The sequence below is a fragment of the Neopsephotus bourkii genome, unplaced genomic scaffold (genome assembly GCF_033783945.1).
Source record: "Neopsephotus bourkii isolate Nb327-2 ecotype Australia unplaced genomic scaffold, CSIRO-AGI_Nbou_v1 NB_256, whole genome shotgun sequence".
NCBI classification, from domain to species: Eukaryota; Metazoa; Chordata; class Aves; order Psittaciformes; family Psittacidae; genus Neopsephotus; species Neopsephotus bourkii.
Genome location: NW_026900765.1, coordinates 617552 through 643755, shown reverse-complemented (window position 1 = coordinate 643755; position 26204 = coordinate 617552). Strand labels below are relative to the sequence as shown.

General features: G+C 40.9%; 1 protein-coding gene across 7 annotated transcripts in view; it reads right to left on the bottom strand.

Annotated features, from left to right (window-relative positions):
• ZNF608 (zinc finger protein 608) overlaps positions 1 to 24603 on the bottom strand; it is a 92423-nt gene extending 67820 nt beyond the window's left edge. For 2 of the 7 annotated variants that reach the window (XM_061346022.1, XM_061346023.1), the window contains exons 1-2: positions 24257 to 24602; positions 20256 to 21303 (exon numbers count right to left, since the gene is read on the bottom strand). In XM_061346022.1, coding sequence (XP_061202006.1) covers positions 20256 to 21143 — 888 coding nt within the window. In that variant the 5' untranslated portion in view covers positions 21144 to 21303; positions 24257 to 24602. Of the gene's footprint in view, positions 1 to 20255; positions 21304 to 22283; positions 22501 to 23364; positions 23484 to 24256 lie in introns of those variants that run through there. The other 5 variants (XM_061346024.1, XM_061346021.1, XM_061346017.1 and 2 more) reach the window with 5 other exon arrangements.
• Positions 24604 to 26204: the final 1601 nt, after the last annotated feature.

The following is a 26204-nucleotide window of genomic DNA, read 5'->3' as shown; positions in this document are numbered from 1 at the left end:
GGAAGAGATTGTTTCTTGGCTTGCTTTTTCCTTAGCATTACACAGAAACAGTTCTGCTCTTATTTTCACATTTCTTCTAACCAAAATAAAGAAAGAGAACTAAAACTGGGGTAAGACAGAATGCCAGTGGATAACTGACAAATTAAGCTATGTTTCCTTCCCTCACACAAGCCTTCACTTAGTCCAATACATCACACAGCAGAAGAGGATGTATTGGCTTTTTCTGCTACACTCGCATTTGCATGAAAAGGAGCAGTCAAACGAAAATTAAGCACTTCAACAGCTTAAAAAAGCACTGGTTCAGAATACTGTACTTCAATAAAACACTCATTGTTATTCAATGCTTGGCAAATGACATTGCCATCACATACTAGTAGAAGAACCGTGAAGAATAAATGCTATCTGAAAAAAAGGCTTGTACTTATGCAGCGTTAATGACCATCTAAAAGAGCGATTCTGCATGGTTACATCCTCTTTGAGATTCACAGCTGCAGCTCCACAAGAGCAGCCATACATCATAATCTGCAGCCATTTTAGGCTACCCTTGAGTGCTGGACAGCAATACAGGCAGTAAGGAACTGCTAATCTGTGAAGTTACAGTCAAAACCAAGTTTATTTAGCAGTGATGACTGAGGAGGAGGTGTTCAAATTTTAATATTGGCAAGACCTTTGCTTGTAACAGCAGTGACACACTGGGAAGAGATCTCCACACTTAATTTCGTTAGACAGAAAATGTAGTCATTAACAGATTTTGATTCCTATCCATTATAAGAGTGGCACACAGTAGCACAAAAGCCATTCTTTTAAAAGGTCAGATAAATGTATTTTAAGATTATAACATTCACATTTTAATTAATATGAGAAATTCACTTATTGAACAACATGCAGACCCTATAAACACCATTAATTAACTGATACACAGTGACTTTTCAGAAAGACAACAGCTTGGGAGCAAATATTATTTCACGGTACTTTGAAACTGATAATCAAAGGCAATGTAAATATCCACTAAATTAGACACAGATTTTGTGGGCAAACTAAAGAGAACCTCCACTTTCTAAATGCGCAAGATTTACAGCACACCCATCACATCAATGTGTTTTCTGCAGTTATGCACACTTTTTCAAGCTCATTTATATGGAAGCAACTATAGGTCTCTACACAGTAAGTATTTGTGGCTTACTAATACAGCTTTTTGAATCTTTAGTGAGGTTAGACAAAGCAAAACAGTTTTGAAACACTTTTTCACTATTGTACTCATTTACCTCATATATTAAGTATCTTTGCCTCATTCTGCAGCTTACCTAAAGCACATTTCTCAGGCCAGTCATTTAAGCTAGGCCTCCACTGCCTTGTAAATGGCATCAGTTACCATCATGGCAACTCCCATGGTATCTCTATGTACAGATTTGGAAGAGGAAGCTCCAAAAGAAAGACGTGGGGCTGGTGCTGCTGTACACATATAGCAAAGACATTAGGACTTATATATAGGTACATAGTAAAAAAACCCACAAACTTGTGTCAATATGGAAAAGCCTGAACTGATACAAGGGCCTCCTGAAAGGTCAGGATGACCTGGCAACAACACTGACTAAAGAAGAGACTATAAACACTGACAGCTGGGGAGGCAGCTTTGCCTTTGTGTAGGAAGATTAAGAAACACAACTAACAAATCTCTAATCAGGCAAAGCAACCTTTAAGGACTTACACATCCTGAAACATAGAGACATTGTCAAGATACGACTTTGGCATGTCAGCACAACATGATTAGGCTGCCCTTTAGAAGAATTATCCTCACTATACCCTCATCATATTATTAAAAATCACACCCACAGGTCAAAAGTCTCCTGCCCAGATTAAAAGACCCTTCCCTGAGTATGTGTAGTAAGAAATCGGTGATGTAGCCACATGTAAATTAGCTGACCAATTGCTAAATGGTGGGAGGGCTACAGGCAATTACTAACCTGAATCATATAAATGCATGAATTTTGTATGGGGTGGTGTGCTATCTTTGTGGGATACCACCAACTTTTCTGTGCGAACCTGGAATAAACAAATGTCTTTTTTCTGTGGATCCTGTTTTCGGGACAACAGTGCCAGTTTAAGCCGCCAGGAATTTAACCAGAGTTTAACCACAACCATGAAAGATGGTGTCCTGCTTTCGACCTCTGGTACTGCAACAGCCAATATACATACATGTCTTGTGCTTCTCGGGCATCTATTGCTGAGATAAAAGCATCTTGAAATCCAGGTTACTTCAAGCATAAGCATCTAAACAAAAATGCTGGTGTAGTGAAGAAAACCCTATCAGTAATTAGTTCTTGCCATAGGCTTCTCTGCACTGTGAAAACACATCTCAGAGGAATAAGTCCATACAAAATGTTTGTCAATTTATATTGGTTACTGAGAAGCTACATTTCAGCATTAAACACAGCACCTTGCAATATCTGGCTAGGGCCATGGAAGGACAAGGCAGCTAAGATTCTTGAGTCACTCTTGTGTCACAACCTCAAGTGGGCAACACAGAGACTCAGTGTTTGCTAAGTGGCTGCCCTTCCCTTGCTGAAGGCTTCCACTCTCTTGCTTCCTCTTCCTTTCCAAAGAGAATTTCCTCACCATGGGACAGCTTACAGAAAGTTGGCTAATGTGCGTTAAATGACAGAAACAGCATGCCATTTCTACACTCACATCGCTACCTGGCTCCCTCAACAGTACAGATTTGCACATAAACACAGAATCTATCAACTTAGATCACTTGCACAACGAATTGCATGTTACCTGTCTCCATAGTTTACCATTAACTATTTTACCACATATACAGGCCAATCAACAGACCCATGAGAGATCCCCGAAAGACTGTAGCACTGAAGAGTGCCATAAAGATAAGGCTGTTCCTGTCTTGTGCCAGGGTTTCCTCAGGTATGGTGAAGTGTGGAAACAGAGGGAAAGAAAACAAATTAAAAAGTTCCTTTTCATGGCCAAAAGACAAATGTTGCCTAGCCTCCCCCCAGACAGCTTCCTCTGAAGAACTGAGGGGTGAATTTTCATCTTCCTCAAGTGAGCTTCATTCATATGAAGCAACACAGTTCTGGCTCCCACAGTTATGCCTGTAAACCATGTCCTTCTTGTGATTTTTCTTCCTAGCTACATCCAGAGCACCTCGTGCCAGACAGCCAGATGAGAAATTTCAAATGTTGTGAAAGAAGAAGTCTAGACGGAGACTTCCAACACATGACAGCAAAGAAGACAAAGATTTCAGCAATCAGGTTTCTACAGTCACCATTCTCTTCCTTCAGGTTCATGAAAGCTTTTTAAAAAGGAAATCCCTGTCAAGTGTTCCAGATACACAGCTTACCCTGGAGACTTCTACATATTTTTGTGGTTTCACAACACATTTTCCTATTAATTTGGAAATACTTTTCTCTCGCTGGTAACTGGTTGATAAGTCCACACAAACAACAGGGAAAACCGACAGAGTATGCCAGGGAACCAGAGATCTGATTACATACACAAGCTGTCAAATGAACAGAAGGGTCTTGAGGAAAAGCATCTCCCTGTACTACACCTCTTCTACTAACATTAACTACAGCACAAAATTGGAAAAAAATTAAAGGGGCACTACAATGTGATATTAAAATTTAAGGAACAAAGACAAACAAAAATTAAGAATAATCACGCAGCTTGCAGAAATGAGGAGACAGAATTACACATACAGTAGTGATGGCCTTCATGAAGAAAGCAGACAACGTGATGCAATAAAGTAAAAAGACTTTTAGTGCTCATTTATCTTTTTTTTTTTTTTTTTTTAATAAATAAATAAACAGATTCCTCTGGTTAACCAGGAGATTGCAAATGTCAGTTTAAAGACCCAAGTAAAATCAAAATATTTAGGCTGGAATCACACATCTTGTTGCAGCTGCAACTGAGCTGAATTGAAAGGAGGGTATCAAATCCAGCTACTCATCACCAGACCACCTCACCTATTCTGGAGATCACTGCCTTTCCCTTCACACTGCCCATGTAACCCCACCTTTCACCCCAGCCACACTGAACCTGGGCAGAAGAAGAACATCACTGTGATCATCTGGACTTTTTATTTTATTTGACAGAAGGCAGCTGGGGAATCACCCACCTTGTAGAAAGTAAGAAAGCACTCATCGGCGATGACTACTGGTAGTATTCTGGGAAGATGTCATTATAACCTCACATGGGACTGCAGCTCGAGTTTCACTTTCAGAAGCCTAACAAAAGTGTTCCACCAACACCTGTAGGCTGAAGCATGCTCTGGCAGTCAGCTACAGAGTTTTGTCCTTGCACTCCTCCATTCACACCAGTTTCACAGCTACAACTTCACTGCACATACAGATGCAAAGGCTACATGAAGTACAGCCAAGACATTTGCAGTCTTTTGTTGTTGTGCAAAACCTGTTGTGAGAGAACTGAACAAAAATGTGACCATTTGTGTCAGAAATCAAGAAAACAAGATTTATTGTAGCCCGCTTCCACACCAGCAAGCCCATATTCAAGAATTTCTATAGTGATATACACGGAGTTAAGTCTTACAGGTAGAGGACGCAGTGCAGCCTGACTTAAACCAAACCAAAGAAATTACATTTCCTTACTCAAAGGACCTGCAATGATGCTTTGCTCTCATACCCCAAACCAATGAATGCAATAATTCAACTCTGAAGTGGGCTACTAATTTATTTTTATGTGAATCTTTAAAGGAGAGTCAATCTCAAAATAACTAGTATGTCCTTCCTGCTCATAGTCTGGTCTCAGTGAATGCTTTCCAAATTTAGTAATGACTAAAACAAATGAGCCTAATTACCTGGAAAACTTGGTATACTGACTTTCAGTTTCCAGATCATAAAACCCTTCTCCAAGTCAAAACTCTGAAAATACTGAAAGTGTAAGAATTAACACCAAAGGTGACACATTCTTCACCCATGGGGCTGGGTTTTATTCACATAAGTAGATACAGTGACTCCTTTGTGTAACAAGGGCAAGATCAGATCAAAAATACCCATGGGCCATACAATGCAAACCAAATAGGACACAGAAAAATGTACTCAGACCTCTGTATTTAAACTTAAAGGTTAATCTGCAAAATACTGGAAACTTGTTAGTGCAGGTTAAGCACACCGCTCACTCAGTTCCGAACGTAATACTGTATTTGCATGGATTATAATAAAGAGGAGCTCTTATACTACTATAAAAATTATCCAGAACTATTATTATCTTAATGAGTTAAAATTATTTCAGCAACTTTCTTTTTTTTCAGAATTTCACCAATCCTTTATTTTCTGGTAGTAAAACAACAACAAAAATCCAACTAAGGCTGTATTAAACTTCAAAGTATCTTGAGATTATGTATTTTATTGGTCTTCAGTTGTTGTTTTAGAATGCATATCTCCTTTTGAATTTACTGAGACCACATTCAGGACCACATTGCTTAATTACTGTTTTTTAGTCTTCCAAGGAGACAGAGAAATTAATCAGATCTGTGAAGAATTTGGATATAGTACTACTGAGAAAGAAAACCCTTAATTTTCTATTACATACTTCACTACATTGATCAAAAATGGAAGACAGCCTGGACTGAATTTGCCTGTAGGTAAGTAAGCCTTTTATACCCTCAAGAAAAGAATAATGTTGCCTTGAGAATTTATGAAACTTCACACATTATTTCAATGCTATAATTTTTACCCTGCAGTGCAAAGACCATCCGTGTATCTGCTAGAAGCAGTAATAACAATAAAATGATACACTTGTAAGTAGATGAAAAAAAACATTACCACGCAGAAGCTATGCCTTAAAATTTCCTATTGCAAATGTCCTATTACAGACTGGTTTTGTAGTTATACCAGTCACATGATACACATTCTTAAATTCAATGTGAACAAAATCACAATACCAGAACATAAAAAGTAAAGTTCTGTTTTTTAATGTACCATTATACATTACAATATAATTATAATTATATATTATATGTTATAATGTACCATCATACAAGTTCTTAAATTCAATGTGAACAAAACCACAATACCAGAACATGAAGTTCTAAGGGTCACTTAGAACACTGCTTTCAATCACTTAAAATTCAATGTCAACACTCATATTACCAAATAGACATCAGATAACAGGCTGATTTAATGTTTCAATGGAAACAGCAATTTCACTGCCTAGGGAGAAAACAAAAGGACATAACCTCACACAAATATGTATATAATTAGGCTGCATGTAAAAACCTCAATTCTTAGATAACTTTCAAGGCAGCATTCTCCTTGCAGAGGTGTTACTGCTAATATTGCTACTCATTTCAAAGCAACCAGGTTCTGCCTCTAAATGTAATGGCCTGTTCATTAGGAACACAGGAGCAAGCACTTTTCTGTGTACTATCTACCACCTATTTTCTGGATCAGGAAATACACCAGGAACATAATATGAATAGTATGAATCTTCCATTAAGAAGAACACTATTGTTAGGGTTATTACTTAGTAGACTGCAGTTTGAGAGAGAATTATTTTTAATAGCACAAGTTACTGGCAAAACTTTTCATGTTTGTTTACATATAAGCAGAGACTAACATTTCATATATGGTCAGTAAATTTCAATCAAGCAGTATGAAAAAAAACTATACATGGTATTGCTAAGAACTTAAAAGGCCACACCTGAAGCTCATTAACTTTCTTCCTGTCCCCTTACAGAAACTACACAATATAATGTACACTAAAAACTTTCCTATTCCTGTACTAGATTTGAACTATAAACTGACAAGTTCCTGTTTTTTTCTGCATCTTTTGATTTTTCTTTACATAATCTTGCTACTAGTCAAAGAGATAAAAACCAAAATGTCCATTTTATTAGAATTTAAAGGGGATCAAACTAAAAATGTATTTTATACTTACTTCAGATGACCTGACACAACTTGTCCAACTCAGCTACGTGTATACTACCTCTTTCATGCAAAATGACTATGGCCACTTAAGGTGGAAAACAGGCTACCTATAGCCAGTTTTACATTGGCCAAACATAATTCTTCAGAAGGTTCATAATCTGAACAAATCAAACCAAATTGCTACACAATCATAACGTATTCTAAGAAGGCTTTGCTTACCAAGCTACTGGCAGCACGGATGTTCTGCATGAATGTTTTCTTTCCCATGACATTTTTTCTCTCCTGGTATACATTTTCCCTATTCAGATTTCATAAATTCATTTTTATGGTGGGGAAACTACAGCAACAAAGTCACAAAAAATTCAACTCAAAAGGTAAAAAGAGGAGGTTCAAATGAAGAAGCTTAAACAACCTTTACTGTAGCAGTTACTCCACTTCTGCTATAATGCTTTCTTGACTTTGATCTTTAAACCAATGACTCATGAAAGTATCTTCAAATTTACAGGCCACCAGTAAGTGGGTCTTAAAAAAAACTATTGTACAACTATAAAGCAGGAATCACAAGCATTTCTTAACCATTTGAACTGTCAACTAATTAATTACGATACTGAAACAAAGGCCAGTTTAAAAAACTTGCCCTTATAAAGGGGAGAGAGGAAAAAGAAAGGGGGAAGGAAAGGTCCTGTGAGCAAGCAAAACTCAGTATCAGGGAGAAAGATTCAAGAAAATTTATTATGTTTGCTCACATTAACAGAGGCATTTCTCCCCAACCCCATTCAGATGGAAAACAAAATAGGGCAGCTCTACTCGCCACCAACTGGTGCCCCTTGGCTGGAAGTAACTCCAGTTGTCACATTCCTGTGGGCATGTAAAGAGCACCAACCCTTCCCTTCTCCCACCCTTTTGTTCCTCCTTAATATGTGCACCTTGCTCAGCAGTCTTTCTTTGCTGTTAAACAATTCATTTTTTCCTTGCCTCCTCTGCTTCAGGAGGCAAAAATAGTAGGACTTTGTCACAAAATATAAAGCTCACTTCCTGTACCTTAGCACTCACTTTCATCTCCTTGTCTCCTATCTGGCTACCAAATAGGTCTTAATCTGTAAACAAATGATTTGCTGTACAATTAAACCATTCAGCCTTTTTTTTTTTTTTTTTTTGTTTTCCTTCTTTCTTTGGCTTCTTGGCTGCTGTCCAATGTGGAGGCTCATAGGTTCTTCTATTATTTAGCGCTGGTTAAAAGGCAATAAGCTCATTTAGAGGCTATAGAACTATAAGCTATAAACAAAAGCATTTAATGCTTCTTTGATGCACTGTGGCTTTTGCCAGATAAATTAATAATGTGTGGTTGTGTGTGTGTATACACATACGTGTGAATGTGTGGAGCTGGTTTTTTATGTACTGGCCTGGTTAAAAAATCTGGATGTCTTTTAAGTCAGTTATTGTAAACTACAAATGCATACTTTTTTTTTTTTCCCACTCCTATATTGTTCTTGTACTTTTTTCTCAATAACTGACAATCACAGAACTGCAATTTATCGTGCTACAGAGCTGAACCTCAAAGACTTTGATGTTGTATGAGGAAAAAAGAAAAAGACATGCTGCTGAAGCATTCCACAATGTTTGCATATATCGTTCCCTTGTAGAATGATGTGAATCACAGAGGCCTACTAGGCTAAGCAAAACCTTCAGAGAAAGAAATAACATATTAAGCTTCTCATCTCTGCAGTTAAGAGTCCCTCACAACCTGAGAGAAAACAAAGTAACACAAAGGTAATTTTCCCTTACCTCTATTTTTCCATTTTTGTTCTTGGTGACAAATAAGTTATCAGGGATTATGAACCAAAAGACAGCCTGTCTATGTGTATTTGCCTTCATTCAGATGTTTATACATACAACACAGGGCTAGCATGCCACCACTTCAATGTGGAATGGTAAACATAATGAAATATTTTTTTTAATGTGACTATAAATAAATTATTGTAAATGAAAAGCTAAATTTAGAGCTGTAAATCTCATTTAGAAATGACAGGTACTTAGCAATATCAACTTCAGCAATATACTTTCAATGAAATTCTGCAAGCCTATTTAAAGTCTATTACGGCTGCTGACATCAATCTGCCAAGCTACAGAGTGCTAAGCTCCACTAAGGATTTGCACCTATGAATTTAGTTACTGGTATACTTGAATTAAACACACTGTGTTTCTCCATATAGGCAACCACAGACATAAGGTATTGAGGTGGACAGCCAATAGAGCAGAATTGTCACGGACCCTCTGACACCAGTTTTGCCTGAAAAAGGTCTGAATTTCAGACTCCCACTTGCATTTATATTCGAGTCCTTTCCAGGGTGTTTCAGTCTAGTTTTCTACACTCTCCACTCAAAACTTCACGACTTCCCCAATCAATACAAGAATAAAGGCCATATTCCTATCGCAACTGATTGTAGGAATACGAACACTGCAGGAAAAACCTGAAAACTCAATTTATAGAAAATATTTTAAAGGTATACCCAAGTACTCGTGTATATGCATGTATGTACAAGTACAGGCACGTACAAAGGGACACACATAAACAGGTTTTAATTAACTGTACCTATTAAGATTCACCAAAGACCAAGTAAGTCTCTGTCTCCCTCCCCCAACCAAAGGACAACTTCTGGAGGTGCAGATTACAGGTGGCAGGCAGGCTGGTGGCAGGTAAGAATGTTCCTTCTCCAAAACTACTTAAAGGTAAGCAGGAAATTGAGCAAGCAAGCGAGAAAAGCAAGCAAGGGAGCGCAAAAGGGAGAGAGGGAGCATGGAGGAGAGAAAGAAAGGGAGAGAGGGAGAGAGACAGAAAAGGGAGAGGGAGAAAGAAAAGGGAGAGAAGAAAGAATAAGGAGAGGTGAAGGGAGGGGGAAGGGGGAGGCGGAGGGGTGGGGGAGGGGGAGATGAGGGGAAGGGTTTTGTGCCTCGAATAGTGAATCGGCACAGCATTCATAACCAAAATTTAACTTCACCTGTAAGTATTGTCCTTTTTTATTTAATTTAGCAACATGCAGTGTATACTCAGTAATAACCAACCGAGGAGGTTTTGTAAAATTACACAGTAAGAGGCATTTTAAACCTCTAATAAATATTTCAGTTTGAGGAAAAATGTAAATCTTGGAAGTAGGCTGAAAATAGTTGGCAACTTTTCCTCCCAGAGTAAATCTGAAGACTCAAAAATAAATATTCAAGAGCATTAATTTGTTTCTAGTTGTGTGCATGCAAGTAAAACAGCAGCCATAATGTGGAAATTTGAATCACATTTTGCAGCTAATTGGAAGCAGATTAGAATTCTGCCTCAGGGGAACATTGTCAAACTAGAAGCTGGAGCAATGAAGAAAGAGGTGAAAGCATCGTGAAGAGCTGACAGATTTACAGTGCTCAAGGCAATAAACAGGTACTAGATGAAAATGAATGTGCTTCACTGTACTGAATGCAGTTTTCAGTCACATCTCAGCAATAACAGCGTACAGCCATGAAGCTATTATTTTGAGAGAGATGGTGAAGAGTAAGAACAAACAAAACACTATTCGTGCAGTGTGCAGAAAAAATACAAATCATATAGTGGCTCAAGTTGTTACAAGAACAATCAAATTGGTCATACTGGACCCTGTTTTGTAACCTGGACTCATCTCAAGTAGGGTTTACGCAGATGTAATGCAATGAACTATTGACTTGAGTTGAGAAAGGGCTGTAAACCCTTGCTCCCTGTGAGCAAGAGTCAAAGCATTAAGTTCTTAAGAAGGAAAAACCCCCACAGAGATTTTACATTTTTTAAGCTAAGAATAACACAGAACCCTGCAGACAGATAAATCACTGAGAGGAGTGAAATATCCTTTTTAAAGGGTGATTAGGAAAGATTGGAAGGGAATATAAAAACCAAAATAAAGTGTAAAAGCTATATACCAATGCTGTAATGGAAACAGCTGCTTGCTTTCTCCTTCAGTGTCTGGCATCTGGTGCAGCATCACAGGAAAGATTGTTAAAAGATCTGAACATGAAATGTAAATACAGACTATTACCCAGACTCAGTTGCTGTATTTGTAAAACAGTAGCTGCTCTTTTTTCGAGTATGTTATATATACACATCTACACACATATGCACCGCCCCCATATATATGAGAATATATACTGATATACATACACACATACACATATACAAGCCTATGTTTAAAAAGCAACTAGTAACACTAGTACATGATACTGCATCTTACTACTGGCTGAAGTGGGTAAGAACATTAACTTAGCTTTTTAGTAACACTGGGTGTGGAAAACCACCTTCATTGCTGTCAAACCACGTCAGCATTTTTCCTTCAAATTCTAAAACTGCACTGCAATTTAACAGACACTGCCTATCATTAAATCCAGAGCAAAAAAAAATTTAGCCATTAAAATTTCATGTCAAGTATGTTCAATATATCCAGAAATACTTCTGGAATATCAGATCCTTATCGTCAATGTGGGCTAACTGAACTCCCTGAACATTTACTAAGTCAGAATTAAAACTGCTAACAGCAAAAGTTCAACTGAGTAATGAGGTCCATTTCTAATTGTATTTGCTTCTATTATCTTTAGTCACAGAGATACGGATCTAGTTTCATTCTTTCCTTCAAAAAGGAGTAATTGGCAAGAATATGAAACCTCAAAACGACTACTGCCATTACTCCACTGCTATAAGCCTATAATAAAGCACAGATTTGATAGCACTATCCATGTAGTGTGGTGAACCACACACAAATAAACAGTTCTCTATGAAGAATGAAAACCCAAAAAACCCTTCCAATTCAAACATTATTGTTGCTTTTAATATAAGCCATCCACAGAAATCAGCCAAGGAAGTGACAGGAAATCCAAAAACAATTTGGTCTGGCCCTGAGCACTGTAAGAAAGGCGATTACAAGTTGGTTTTCACTCTCCTAAGTGGCTGAGGGAAGCATTAAAGACTGTAAAAGCTGTGCTTATCTAATGGACACTGATGGTACCACTCCCATGACAGCTGTGTTTTTTCAACCATTCCGCACAGCAGCACTGAAATACATCAGTAAAGGTGGCATCTGAGTGCTGCGAATTTATTTTTGTTGAGTTCTGTTGTGGGGTTTTTGGAGGGAGTGGACTTAACAAAACCCTTGAATTAAATCAATGGCTAATGCAAATTACTACATGTGTGCAAAATCAAACTGCCTAGTGCACCTAGTTAAAGACGCCAGATGTGCCACAAGCTTCCCTGGGAAACTGAGCCTGAACATGATGATTTCTTTTATCAGAATGAAGAAAGCAAGCTCTAGAGTTTACAAAAGTATGACCAATTGGAGCTTCAGTCTTCTGTTGCTAATTGAGGTATGAACAAAAAAGCCAGTTTCCGAGGGCACACTACAAACATATACTTTTTATATTCATCGCCACATGATAAAAAACAGAATCAAGCTGACTGGTAGAAATTTGACTGCCAACCAAAGACCAAGCTATTATTTCAAACTGTTATGGGAAAGCAATAAAATTGCTACCAGGTCTCCTCATGTTACTCTTCAATAAAAAGAAGCCATCAGGGAAATGTAAGGAAAAGAAAACACATCAAAACCCCTAAAGTTCCCTTAAGTAAATATACACTTCTGTAGCATAATGCCATCTGCTTCTTGGTTAACTTGACAAGACAATTCAACAACTAGAATACCAGTGTTTTGAAAGCATCCAGTAACCACAATCAATAGATTTTAGTTTGCTCTTTTGACTGTAAGAACTGCATCCACATGCTAATAGTAGCATATACTTCAAACACCCACATGAGGACGTTTTTCTTATGTTATTATTTGGTGGAGATTCTCAGGAAACACCTCAGCCAAGCTGTGTTTGTGCTCAAGAATATGATCTAGACTAGGAAGATTCGAAGATTGAGAGAAGAGGGGAGAAGATAAGGGAAACAAATGTTTGGTATCTTCTTTTTCTGAAGACTGGCAAGTCAGAATGGCTCAGGAAGATTCATCATAAAGGACGCAAAATTCAACATAGAATGTCTTCAGTATTACTGAAACAACGAGCTTCACATCTAATTCCCAAGGGCTTTGATCTGAACAGCCTCAGTCAACTACAGGTAGATGCTAGAAATGTTGATTCCTCTGAGATACAGCAGTATTTGCCAACTTACAGGAAAAGCAGACAGACTAAAAACTTCTGTCACTAAAATATAACTTCTTTACTTGCAGTGTTGGCTTAAGACTTCAGAAAATTTAATCAACACCATAGGTAGCCTGCAGCTGGAAAACCAATATATACAGTCATTAATCCTATTTCATTTCATGAAACTTACCCTACACTCCCACTTATGTTGTTTAATCAAATAGTCTTCTATATAAGCATACATATTACGTATGTGTACGTGCATGAGAGGAAACCACCTATTCCCACTCCCCTGAATTTTCTCTCAGCTCTTTCAAAGAAAGGGAAAAAAAAACCCTGCAAGAACTTGTTTGTCAGTCAGGTCACTCTGAATAATTTTACAACCTTCCATTCAAATGTAAAGGTTTTGTTCCAATTGCCAACTCAGTATTGAAAGAGAAAATACAATAGAATTTTACTGAAACCCTGGCTACAGCATAATTAAAAGTCAGTCTGATCTTCATATTTGTCCAAATAGCTACTCACTGAAGTAAAAGCTACTACAGCCTGAAGTAAACTGCGGTTTTAATTCAAGAGTGTAACAATTTATTTTTTTTAATCTTGTGATTTAAAATCTCATGTTAAGGAAACTCGTCAGGTCCTGCTATGAAAAATTGTTACCTTTATTAAAATCAGCCTATTTTAAGCAGATTTTAAAGCAAATTAAAAAAACATAGCTTGTATTATTACTCTTTTTGGTGAAACGCTGTACCATGAAAGAGCTCCACTGGGCAGAAAGACTCTGGTGCAAAAAAGGAAAAAGAAAAAAAATTCATCAAACTGAAATGGAAAAACAAATATAACAAACTTCTCTAAATTTTAAAAGCTATTTAACTTTTGTGCTTACATCATCATTTTGAAATTTTCATGGAACACTATTTTGCTGTTCTTCACCCAACAAGGAATGTTGTATACAGACCAAATTTTTTTTAAAATGTCAACACATTTTCTGTGATTATTACTAAGAAATAAAAATAACCCCTTGACACATAAACACACTAAAACAAACACTGGTTTTCAGCAAAACTATGGCCAGCCCTTCAACTGAGGTCACTGCACTCACAGATCCACAGGTGTGACCCTATCTGAGGACTCATCTATTTCAGTTGTAAGAAATAAATCATTGCAGTCAGACAGTCTCTCCAACCTTTCAGGAAAAGCAGTGACATCATCACCACGTATATTAGAGCATTATATAAGTGTAAGATAAAGCTGGTACAGTGCTAAGCATATTACATAAAGAATAACCTGATTGTTGGATCATCTGTATGAAGTATCTTAGCTCAGAGCAAGGCAAGACTATAAAACTTGGTTATATTCAGCAATCCCAACTTGATACCATGGAAGAGATCTGAAACACGCAGCTGTTGTATTCAAGAAGCGAACGCTACTGTATCTGAGAAATACAGAACACATGGCAGCGACACAAAGCTGACAAAGTAGCTGTGAACATAATCTAAACTTTTTTCAAGGGTGCGTGATGGGAATCCAAAATGTATGTGTTTTTATCCAAAAGAGATGTAGAGGTGGACTTCGTGATAGCAAAAATGTTAGCATTTCTGAGACCGCATTCCTGCTGATGGTGGTAAAAATGTGAATACCTCATGTACCATGTAAGATACGAGGAAATTGATTTTTTTTCTACTCTTTCGGCCTACTTTTACAGACACAAATTGCATGCGTAACACAGAGCAAATAAAGGGGAACCTGCATACAGCATGGAAAGGACGTGTCCAATTAACAGAAAGCAGGCCACAGGATCTCCCATAAAAAGTCAGTGCTATAGAGACCACTTATTTCTTAAGGGGGGGAAGGAAAATAAATATTTTAGCATACAAGAAAAAGTGCACATTTCAGATTTATGATTTATGTTGCTGTCAATAAAATAACTTTCCAATTATTAAGGCCCTGGTAGGAGAAGCTGGAATGCATTATGTGTTAATGATCACAACCAGGGGTCCACGCTTTACTCTTTTGTCAGAGCTACAGCAGATCCTCCCCGCGGCTTCACCATTAACATGTCTGTTTCCTGTCAGGCCACTCAGAGATAATGTCATTTATCTCAGGGAGGCACAAGACCAGTCATTAGCTTCAGTAAAAGACCTCAAACAAAGGCCGGATGGTCTTTTATCCAGGGCTGCAGTAAAGAATCTCATTGCCTAACAGTTCCGAACTTAAGTTATCTTTAAAAGACTCATTTTCCTCCTATCAACAATTCTAGAACACTTCTCTGAAAAGCAGAAAAGTCTCTGCATGGAAAATTTTAGTCAATGGTTTTATCATAAGCAATTAGGTGACTGATAAGAGCTTGCTAAAGTTATCCTTTGAAAGGCCGCTTCCCCCTCACCCGACCCCCTCACCCGCGCTTCCTTTTACCTCATAGGGAAAACCTGACAGAGTAATTCACGTTCTACCTAAATAGTACGGCCTTTGAAGAACTGACCCTTATTGTGTTGGCCTGCAGGAGGTGATTCACTGTTATAAATTCTTCAATGACTGAGCTTCTGGAAATCTCTTTAAATGAAAGTGAAACTATTTAACTGTATGTACGAACATGTGTTTTCACAGTCTCTCCTCTATTACTGCATTTCAGAGAGCTTCTATAAAGTGCCAAGTGAACTTTTTAAATAATGATAATAATAATAAAAAATAGAAAGAAAAAATATGAGCAAATCTCAGCTATTCAATTCCTGGTTTTATGCTGAAAACTAGGAACAGATGGGACTTCCCATGTTACTTGAATCTGGTTATTGAACACCTCTATGGCTATGGGAGATTTTGCTTAGCACTTTTAACATACATTTCATTTATTGGACTATAAAATGCTACTTTGGAAAAACAAGTCTTTATATAGCTGTAATTAAAACAGTCTTGCAGGAAAGCCCTTTAACATTGGAGAACATGGTTAACCTCATGACACCTGGACAATCAATCCTTCCCCTTTTTACTGGCTATTTATGAAGTTATTAAAATCGTAAAATTACCAATGCCCAAAGTGAAATATTTTTCCAGTAGTTCTGAGTAAGGTTATCAGCTTCCCTACTCTATTTTATAAATGTTCTAGACCAGCCTCCATTGTGCTATGCTAACTTTGCTTTGCACAGGAATTCAATAGGGGCTCTGGTCATACGTATTAGCAGAGGTCAGCAGGTTCACACGAAAAAGCTTTCCTTGGCCAAAGGGCAACACCTCTTCACCCAGCTCAAAAAGCACCTTCACACTACTAGACAGCGCTACAGAACTTTAAGAACCTTCAGCTGTGCTTATTGTTAGACACCCATAGTTATCAATGTTTTTAACAGCTAAATCCCTTGTGTAGTTTTCAAAACAGTTTGCTGTCAAACAACAATAGACTTTGTTCTTTAATTACAGCAAGTGACCTCTTCGCCCTTTTATTTCACAGTGAATAAACTACACACAAGGCCAGCAAGAAAAGTACATGAAAAGCATTTCTCCTTAACATAATTAATCAAAGCATGTACTTAAATGATGTACATCAATAGGTAAAATGCAGTTTCCTGATGAAGTGCAAAACATCCTTAATCCGCACTATTACAAAGTAAAGCTAAAGTAAACAATGCCAGCCAACATGTTAATTTGCTGAAGACGACTTTCAGATGCAAAATGCAATCTTAATGAGAAGCAATAAGCTAATACAAGAGACAAAGTCAATCCTGAAGTATCATGAGACTGATTCATTTAAAAACTGCAACTAGACACCCCTGATTACAGCTTTGTATCTTCTGCATTATTTTCACATATACTGATTTTCACATGTCAAATACAATTTTCCCGTATCTCAGAGTAAACTCTGACTGAATCCCAAAGTCTCCCTGCAACAGACACAAAGCAAATTCTTGTAGATACTCTGAATGTTTTTCAATGTAGCAGCTGTGAAAGACACACACACACAAAAAAAAAACCTTAGCTAAAACAGATGAAGAGTTCATGCTGACAAACAGTCAGTAACTGTGCTAAAAACAGTATGGAGGAGAAATGGAAAAATGGAGACAGGTTTTAACACCAAAATTCTTAGGAGTGGTTAGCCTACCTGTCAAAGCTACTTATTCAGACATGTCACTGGTGGCTTAACCACAAAATGGGCTGCACAAATATAGCTCAAACATTTTAGAATTACAGCATACTTTGACTTTATCCACATATTAGGGGAGTGGCAATTTTTACAACATGCTTGCGGTTTCTGCATAAAAGAGGCAACAGAACACAGTCATTGATTTAATTAGGCTTCATAAGATCCAATTTATCATGTTTTACATGCCTTTCTGCAACAAGGAAACAGAATAAATAGACCAAAAATAGACACTGAACCATACTGTGAAAGCCTGAACAGTGACTAAAACTCCTGGGAATCTGCTTCAAGGTTTTCATAAATCGTAAACACAAATGAAGTATTATATTCCACACCACATACAAAAACCTGAAGATTTTGAATCAGCAGACATGAACTCATTTGTATCTAAGAGGAAACATCCAAATTCGTGAGACATGTCTTTCACAACATTAAGATAGCCAGAAATTGATTTTTAAATGTGGGCTTGTTATCTACAGGCACAAGCTGCTTTGTGCCAAGTACAGCAGATACGTTCTAATGTATAGGCAAAGCAAACACACTTAAGGAATCTGAAACCTTTTTAAAAATAAAAAATCTTTCTGATGATTATTAAACATCTGGGGGCAGAAAGCCAGAACAAAACATAATACACTTAAATTTTATTAAAAGTGTCACAGGCTGTGCTTAAGGTCGCAACCATTGCCAGCAACGAGCTTTGTTATTGTTAGACACTAAGGGATGTTACTTCAGACAGTAAGCAAGCACACCATTGTGCCAGACAATGGCCTGCACTGCACGACTCTAATGTGTGAAGTCTGTGTTAAGAGTCGGTGTGTGCCAACAGCAGTGGCTGTTGCTGGAAATGCAAGCTCCAAGCCTCCTCCTGGAGCAAGAGCCACCAGACAGCGCGTACCTCCTCTGCCTCTGAGCATTCCGTACATGTTCATTCTCAATCTGCATGCCGTCCCATTTACATCGTACATAGGGTTTCTGGTGTGTATAGGGATTCTTCATGCAGTTTCCTGTGTGAGCATAGTTAAAAGAACACAAAACCGGGAGAAACCACGCCACCCTCTAATCTCTGTTGCCATGACAGCAGCCTTTGAGATCCTGAAATGTTCAGATTGCCAGCTAAACAAAATTGTTGAATGTGAACATTTGGCTGAGAGATTAAAAGGCTAAGGGGGTTGCAAAAGGGCAGTACCTCCCACATTCCAGGCAGCCACTGAATCCAATCAAACGGCTCTGACTCTTTAACCACAGCCATTGTGAAGAGCGGATTAGGGCAATTTATCTAGATAGTTAAAACAGATTAGAGAACTGCAATTTGAAGACTATTGGCAACAGAAGTAAATGCCTACTGTACTAAATTAATAAAGAGACCATGAGATTTTAGGATACCTTTTCACCATGCACAGAACTTCTCATAAATCAAAAAGCACAAACATAAACACATGAATTACAGCAACCTGGACTCTCGTCTGCATTTAGAAAAGGTCACAAGGCTCATTCAAATTCATCCCTAGATATCCTCTCTTAAAAGCAGCAATATGCATACAATATGAAATTTTATTTGTTCCTTGCCTTGAACAGAAGCCCTTGAAATTATTTTCCAGTTTCAGCAAGTATCAGGTGTCATAAACACCCAGATCTAATCCTCCAGTAGATTTAAATAGTACAAAGCCTTCAACATGACCAAAATACAAAAAAAAGCCAGTAACAGGTCATAGAAAGCCATAAATTTTCACTGCGACCTCCAGGCCTCCCAGACACTTGCAGACCATGCAGTTAACACGGACTCAAAAGTTTTCCCATCGCTGGATGTTCATTCTGGGAAGTTGTAAATGCAATTAAGAGCAACAGCTGACAATACAGTCACAATCTAATACTCTGAAAATGTTTGGTGGGCAAGGAAACAGACAATTTGCTTTATTTTTCAGGCAGACCAGGTTATCTTTGTTTTACAACCTGTAGAATTCATCGGACTTGTAATCTCAGGGTAAAAACTTGCCCCAAGGTCTCCCAGAAGACACCTTCTGCCCTACAGACAGAAGAATTCCCACTGACACCAGAACCGCTTTGAGCCAGCAGTTAACCAAAGCCAAACTCTCGTTCCACCCTTCCCAATGAAGAGTCATGGTCATCTATGCTTACAGAAAGCATCCTTCGTAACGTAACAGGAAGAAAGCCACATACTCATGGGATTTCTTTCATACATTTCAACCACTCAGTAAATGAGTAGCTCACACCTGAGAGCTGTCTCAGACAGCAAAGCTCCCCCAGACAGGAGATAAACTGCTCCCCTCTGTTCCGAAAGCTGCTTTGCACACACACATCTCAGCACAAGGTGAATTCCCCTCCTCCCAGCCCTCTCCTTCCAGGAAGAAGAGAGGCACCGCCTGTCTGCTGGCTGCCTCCTCCCTGTTCTCCACACCAGCTTCTGGGGCCTCTGGGCTGCTGTTGTACCACAGGAACCCCCCTGTACAATAAGCATCCTGTGTCTCCAACAAAAAGCAACAATGGAGCCCGGGTCTCTGGCAATGCCTTCTGTTTTGCCCCCCAAGCACAATCTCAGCTTCAGACAGGAGAAGGGAGAAAGGGTCCCTTTAGACTCTGGGAGAGTAACAGTCAAGAATGCCCACAGGTGTTGCGGAAAAGGGTTAGCACAATAAGGGACTTGCTGCTCCTGGAGCCTAAACTATGCACCCCCCTTGGCAAAGACACAGATCTCCACCCTGCAAACACGTGCCATCCCATTGGTACCAACACTGCTGCCCTCTGCTAAAACCAGGGACAGCTCAGTCAGGGCCATTTCCAGGTCTCTGCTCCTGGGTGAGTGCTATCAAAAGGAACAGCCAAAACAGAAACATTCTCCAGGGTCCAAGGACAGGGAGAGAAGGTAAGGAAGAGCAGTACATTCAAAACATGGCGTCTTCTGTTTAGGGAAGAAGTCTTGGTGTTTCTTTTTTTAAGGGAAATTGGAAGAACAGATGTGTATCACAAATACACCAAAGAGGACAAAGGAGCCAAACAGAGTTGTTGGACTGTTAGAGACACAGGGACACACAGAAGAGCAGATGTGGAGAGGAGCTTTGTCCTACCTTTTCTGTTTTCAATTTCTTGATTCGTCTGTGGCTTTCCTCCTCCTCCTCTTCCTTCTTTACCAAAATAGAGTTTCCCAGTAGCCCTGAATCCGGGGTACTTTTGCTCACTTCCCCCATGGCAGAGGAGGTGCATTGGAAGGGGCTGCTTCTTCCACCACTGCCTCCCTTGGCCCCGAAGCCATAGAGGTGCCCAGGAGGAGCCTGGCTGCTGCCACCCCCACTGCCATTGGGATGGCCCTGCTGCAGGTCATGCTGCTTGTCCTTCCTGGATTTTCCCCCATCCTTATCCCTCTTGGAGCCTCTGCTGCCTGGGGCTTTACCTGGTTTCTCCTCTTTGTTTTTCCCACAAGAGGCAATGGTGGTGCTATTGCTGGTGGTGTTACTATTGCTGTTTGGGTTACTGCTAGTGCTTTGACCCACTGCTGAATTCATGCCAGTTGCCTCTCCAGGGCGCCCTTGGACTTCCTGCCTCTTGCCAGCACTGCTGATCTCAGGAATCCCATACAAGGCGGCAGAAGGCAGGGATTTATTAACATCCTTAGAAGTTTTACTCCTTTTCAGTTTTGATTTGCTAGTCTCTTTGTGAGAGGAATTTCCCTGGGGAGCTGATGGCTGAACAGAAGCAAATTTTAGGCCATCAGCTAAGGCTGAGGTAGCATTAGCACCACTGGAAGCCAGACCCCCACAATCCTTGGAGCTGGTGTTGCTGCTGCTGGTGGTATTAGTAGAATTATTCATCTCAAGTTTCTGTCTGTCCTTCTCCAAATCGGCATCCAAATCGATAATTAAATTCCCAACACCGATTTCCCAATCATCGCCACTGTCATAAGTGTCAACCGCATTTGGATCCACACCTTTTCCTGCAGTAGAAGTGTTCAATGACATCCTGAAGGTGAGATCTCTAGAGTCAAAATCCAATGAACTTTCTGTCGGAGATGTGAGGACATTCGTTTATCTCCACTGGGCTCTCTTAAGTTCAACTCTTCTTGTCTTCCTCCCCCAGGTGCGTCTACATTCACAACCTGCAGTCCACGTCCACCTTGCCCTGTGAGGAGGAGAAAAGTCGAGTATTTATTGTCTGAGTGTAACAAGAATATAACAGGCCTAATAAAAAGGGGGTGAGGTAGGGGTGCTCAAAATTATTCACCATTGGCACATTTCTCCCTCAAGTTTGTTAAATGGGAGGCAATGGCCGTGATGCTTTTATAGTGAGCATCTTTAATCTACTTTGCATACCAACACCCACAACCTGCCTTAAAAAGTCATGTGCACAAAAAGGAAAAAAAAAACCAAACAAACAAAAGCAAAAAAAAAAAAAAAAAAAAACCTAACACACTCCCCCCCCCCCCAACTCTAGTATTTAAATCCACAAAGCTCAGGAAATAAGAGTCTTAGAAGTGGTGCCTAGCTGCTGGAGCACATGTTGTAATCTAACCCGCTGGACCACCACCTAGGCACAAAAGGGACGAAAAAAAAAAAAAAAGTAAGAATACAGATTCACTCTTTGCTGCATTCCATGGATTTTGTGGCTTTAAACCAGACCCTTGAAGTTTCGTGACTCTCCTGTATTATCTTTTACCCCCCTTACACTTAATCTCTTGGGGTGGGGGGAGAGAGAGCACTAAGGGAAGTGGGAAACCTCATTTTCTTTGCCACAATACAGCTTCTGTTAAACACCAACAACCTACAAACACAAACGTTTACTGGAAAATATTAAACTCCATAGGTTAAAAAAAAAATGTTGATTTTCTTTAAAAAAAAAATGTATTCTCAAGGTAACAGTTCTAAAAGCAGTTCTAATGTACTCCTAGGTCACACAATTGTTAGGTCTGTTAAATATAGTATTACTGACTGTACAGGAAACTGATTAAGACATACACTTTAAGTGATCTCCACCAAGGTGGCCTCAGTGACCGCAAATGAGTGTGTGTTTGACAAAGCTTAGTTAAAACGATTTTTAAAGGGATCTCTCCCTTCTAGAGTCGACTGTCGCAATATTCACACATATATATGCATAATGCTTACCTTTAGTCCTTTATCATTTTTTTAATTAAACCAGCAAATCAAAATGCTGTTCCCACTCGTCTCAGCAACAGCTCTGTGCCTCATTTTACTTAAAGAGCAAGTGATCAAGCAGAGCACAAGTATCATCTCAGCCAATATAAATCGGTCAATAACATATCTCCCCCTACTTTGGCACACGGATCAGAAGTCCTTTTTTTTTGTTTGTTTGTTTAGGTGTTTTTTTTTCTCCTTGTTTAAAGACCAAGAAAAAAAAAAAAAAGAAAAAGAAAAATGCTGAGCCTCACAACTTTACCAGCTGATAGGCAACATTCAGAACTGAAGCACCAAGGACCAGGTTTTTGTTTGTTTGCTTTTCCTGAATAAGCACCGAGAGGTAATCATCATCAGAGTAAAAGAAAAAAAAAATAATAAAATTGTTTCCCCAACTTCACACTCCGTCTTCAGCCCCGGACCTGGGAGCCATCCTCATCAGTAAGTAATGATCCCATGAAACAAACCTACAGGCGTCCGGGTGTTACAAGACAGAATGTGCTAACATCGGGATAAATTAGTGAAAGGGGGGAAGGAAAAAAAGAAGAAAGGACTGAAAATCTGGGCTGGATTCCGCCTGTTAGTTGGGAAGTGGCATTTTTTTCGCCCGTCCTGACAGATCTGATTTCTTGAAGTAACTTGAGGGGAAAAGAGGGGAGGGAGAGACGAAGGGGGAGCGAGGAGGAGGAGCGGGAGGGGGGGGAAATCACTGATCTGATAAACCGGTTATCAAAACATTTTGTAGGAGTGGAGGAAGGTCAGCGTGCTCTCTAACGAAGCATTATTTTCCCAGAGATACGATTTCAGAGGGGGTGGGGGGTGGGTGGGGCATTTGCTGTCTGTCCTCGTGTTCCCCCCACTCGCCTCGATCAGCGCTTTGAAAAATAGTAATAATAAAAAGAAGGGAGAAAAGCATAGACAGAGTTTCAGATTGCTATCTCGGAAAATAAACAACAATAGTAATAATAATGAAAAACCCCGGGAGCTAGGGCTAATCAGTCACGCGGTAAGTAATTCGGTAATTAGAGTCCGAGGAGATAAAGCAGACGACCTTTTTTCCAGGACAGATCGCTCCCACCTTGTCTTGGCAAACCTTGCAGCCTGCTCCAGGCCCCCCGCCCTCCCCAAGTCAGACTGTCTCGGAGCTTTAGCTTAGTATTTTTAATTAGCCGGCGATGGGAAGCTAAAAGCCGTAATGAATTGCCGGCGGCGGACGGCGGGAGGAGGGGTGAAGGCAAAGGGGGTGGGGGGGAGGGGCGCTCGCGGCAGCAGCCGCCAACCCCCGAGGCGCGGCGGTTCCGTTACAAAGTCACGTGAGGCCGGCAGGCTCCATTGGCTGTCGTGAGAACGGGAACGGGTGACAAGCCATGTCCCGGCAGCGCGGGGCGGCCCCGCACATGCACAACACCGCGACGGGCGGGCGGCACTGCCACGCTCCCACCACCGTCGGGAGAGGAGAAAGGGGGGTCCTGGGGGTGCGGCGGCGGAGAGCTCCAGGTAAACCACCCGCACTCCCGGTGTCCGGCGGCTCTCGCTCCGAGATGCTCAACACCACCACCACCCCTCGGCGGCCCCCTGCCCGTGCCCACCGCTCCCCGGACGAGTGGGGCGCATGCTTGTCGGCAGCTGTGTCGCTGGAAGCGCTCCCGCCTGGATAGTTAGAAAGGCACAACGCTTTTACGCCCCCCAAGTGCATCGTCAAGTATGATTTGTGTGGCTACAGCGCTCTCGCCCTCTTATTTCCCTCAACTCATTCTGCTTGTGGGATTGCTCTTTCCTTCGTCTTCTTTTTAAAAGCCAAAAATATATCCTTAGTTGTCTCAACTCCCAGAACTCTTTAGCACTCCCCTTTGCAAAGAAAAAAACCAAAACAAAACAAAAAAACAAACCCCACACAAAAACCCCCTCTATGTGCTAGAGACACACCACGCAACCGTACTTACGGTCTGTATTGGATCGAGTTGACCTTTTCCTTCTAACTGCATTGAGTGTGTTTTTGTTGCAGCCGCTTTTTATTTTAGGGAAGAAAAAAAAAAAAAAAAAACACCCTACTATCTTCCAACAGATTTATTGTGTTTGGAAGAAGAGAGCACCAGATAAGAGTGAACCTTCCTTTCTCTCTATAAGCGAAATTAAAGCAAACCCGGCGGCGGGGGGTGGTGAGAAGGGAAGGCAGGACCCGCACCGGCCCCTCGAGGGCTGGCCGGCGGGCGCAGGGGCCGCGGGGCGGCCGGGGCAGGGGAGCGCGGTACCTGAGAGGGACTTTTCTTTGTTCACAATGCCCTTACCCTGCCGGCCAATCAGGAGCCAGCTTTTATGAAACTGGGCTCTCTGATTGGTCCACTGCTCCTCCTGCTTGCCGGCGAGGGTGAGAGACACACGCACACTGTACACACAGGCGTTACGCGCTCCCCCCCCCATCCGTCTTCCCCCTCACCCCCCCAGAAAAAACCCTCTTCCATTGCTCTCCAGTGCTCAGCCTGCGCCGAGCTGCAGCCAGATACAAATCATGTTTCCCATTTCAATTACCTCATATAACATTTAGGGCTAAGGAAAAAAAAGAGAGAAAGAGAGGAAGGAGGGACGAAAAATCAGAAAACCAGGGTGGAGAGTAGCTCTGCCAAGACTCACACGTTGGGAGGAAGACTCCCTCATTTCGTTTTAATTTAATTTCAGGGCAATTTTAGGAGCGATGATGAATGATTTTTCTGTGCCAGTTTCAAAGAGGCAATTTAGAACCTCACTCATAATTTTTAAATGCCCCCTCATTCAAAATTATAACAGCTTGAAGCCAGCGAGAGAGGGCTGCTGGTACACATGTGCAATTATTTGCGAGCTTAGTGGAGGAAAAAAGCAAGCACTGTCTGGAGGAAGGGGCCGAAGGCCTGCCCGTGGGGGAGCAGCCAGACCAGCCTCTAACCCTTGCGTGCCCTCCCCCCCACCCCGCCTATTTTATATCATGTTCATTCTCACGATATGACTTAAGTTGTGCGGGTCAGGTTTAGTCTTTCTTTCCCCCACTCGTTCCCCTTTCGGGGGGGGTGGGGGGTGGGGTGGGGCAGAAAATAACCCTTTTGTCTCCGGGCTGCTGATTTACGGCTGCGGGTGCTGTGGTGTGAATGCCGGCGACCCTGTAACTACCGCGCGAACATCCTTTCACAGGAATTAGTAACACAAATCTTCCCTATCGGGCTTTGTGTGGCTCGAAAATATCCCCCTTAATCATTCTTTTTGTTTAGGTTGGGAGCCATGTTAAATTGCGTTTAACCCTTCACAGGCGGGAGGGTGGGGTGGTGGAAGGGAAAAGGGGCGCTGCCCACCGCCGAGGCGGGTCGGGCTCCGATAGTTCTCATGTCCCTGAACGTTGTTTTTTTTATTTTTTTTTCCCTGCTTTTTCCCCCTTTTCCCTTGATTTCCCTGTGAAAAATCGATCGGGGATGTTTTCCCTGCCAGACATGCGCTGCCCAGGTCAGGATGCCTGTCGGGAAGTCACTGTAACGTTTACCGCTTTTCCGCACACCCGCGACAGGGTAGGGAAACGCATTTTCGGACCTCCTCCAGCCGAGCGGGACGCGAGGTGCCCTGGTCGCCTAACGATGCGGCACCGGAGGGGCAAACCGTGCTCGCTGCTGGGCCACCGGGGACCGACACACAAGATCCGGGGAGAGGCGAGTGGGAGTAAAAGCCACTGTGAGCAGCGTCCCTGGGAGAAATGCTGCCCTCAGGTCACCATCACCCCGAGGGCACCGAGACACACTCCCTCGTGGGGCCCCGAGCCAGCCCGGGACAACCAGCTCCATTCCTCCCGTTGTAAAAACACCCTCAGTGACTGATAACGAACAGTTCATGAACAGGGGAAGTTCACTGCCAGGGAGGTCCTGGATCACATTA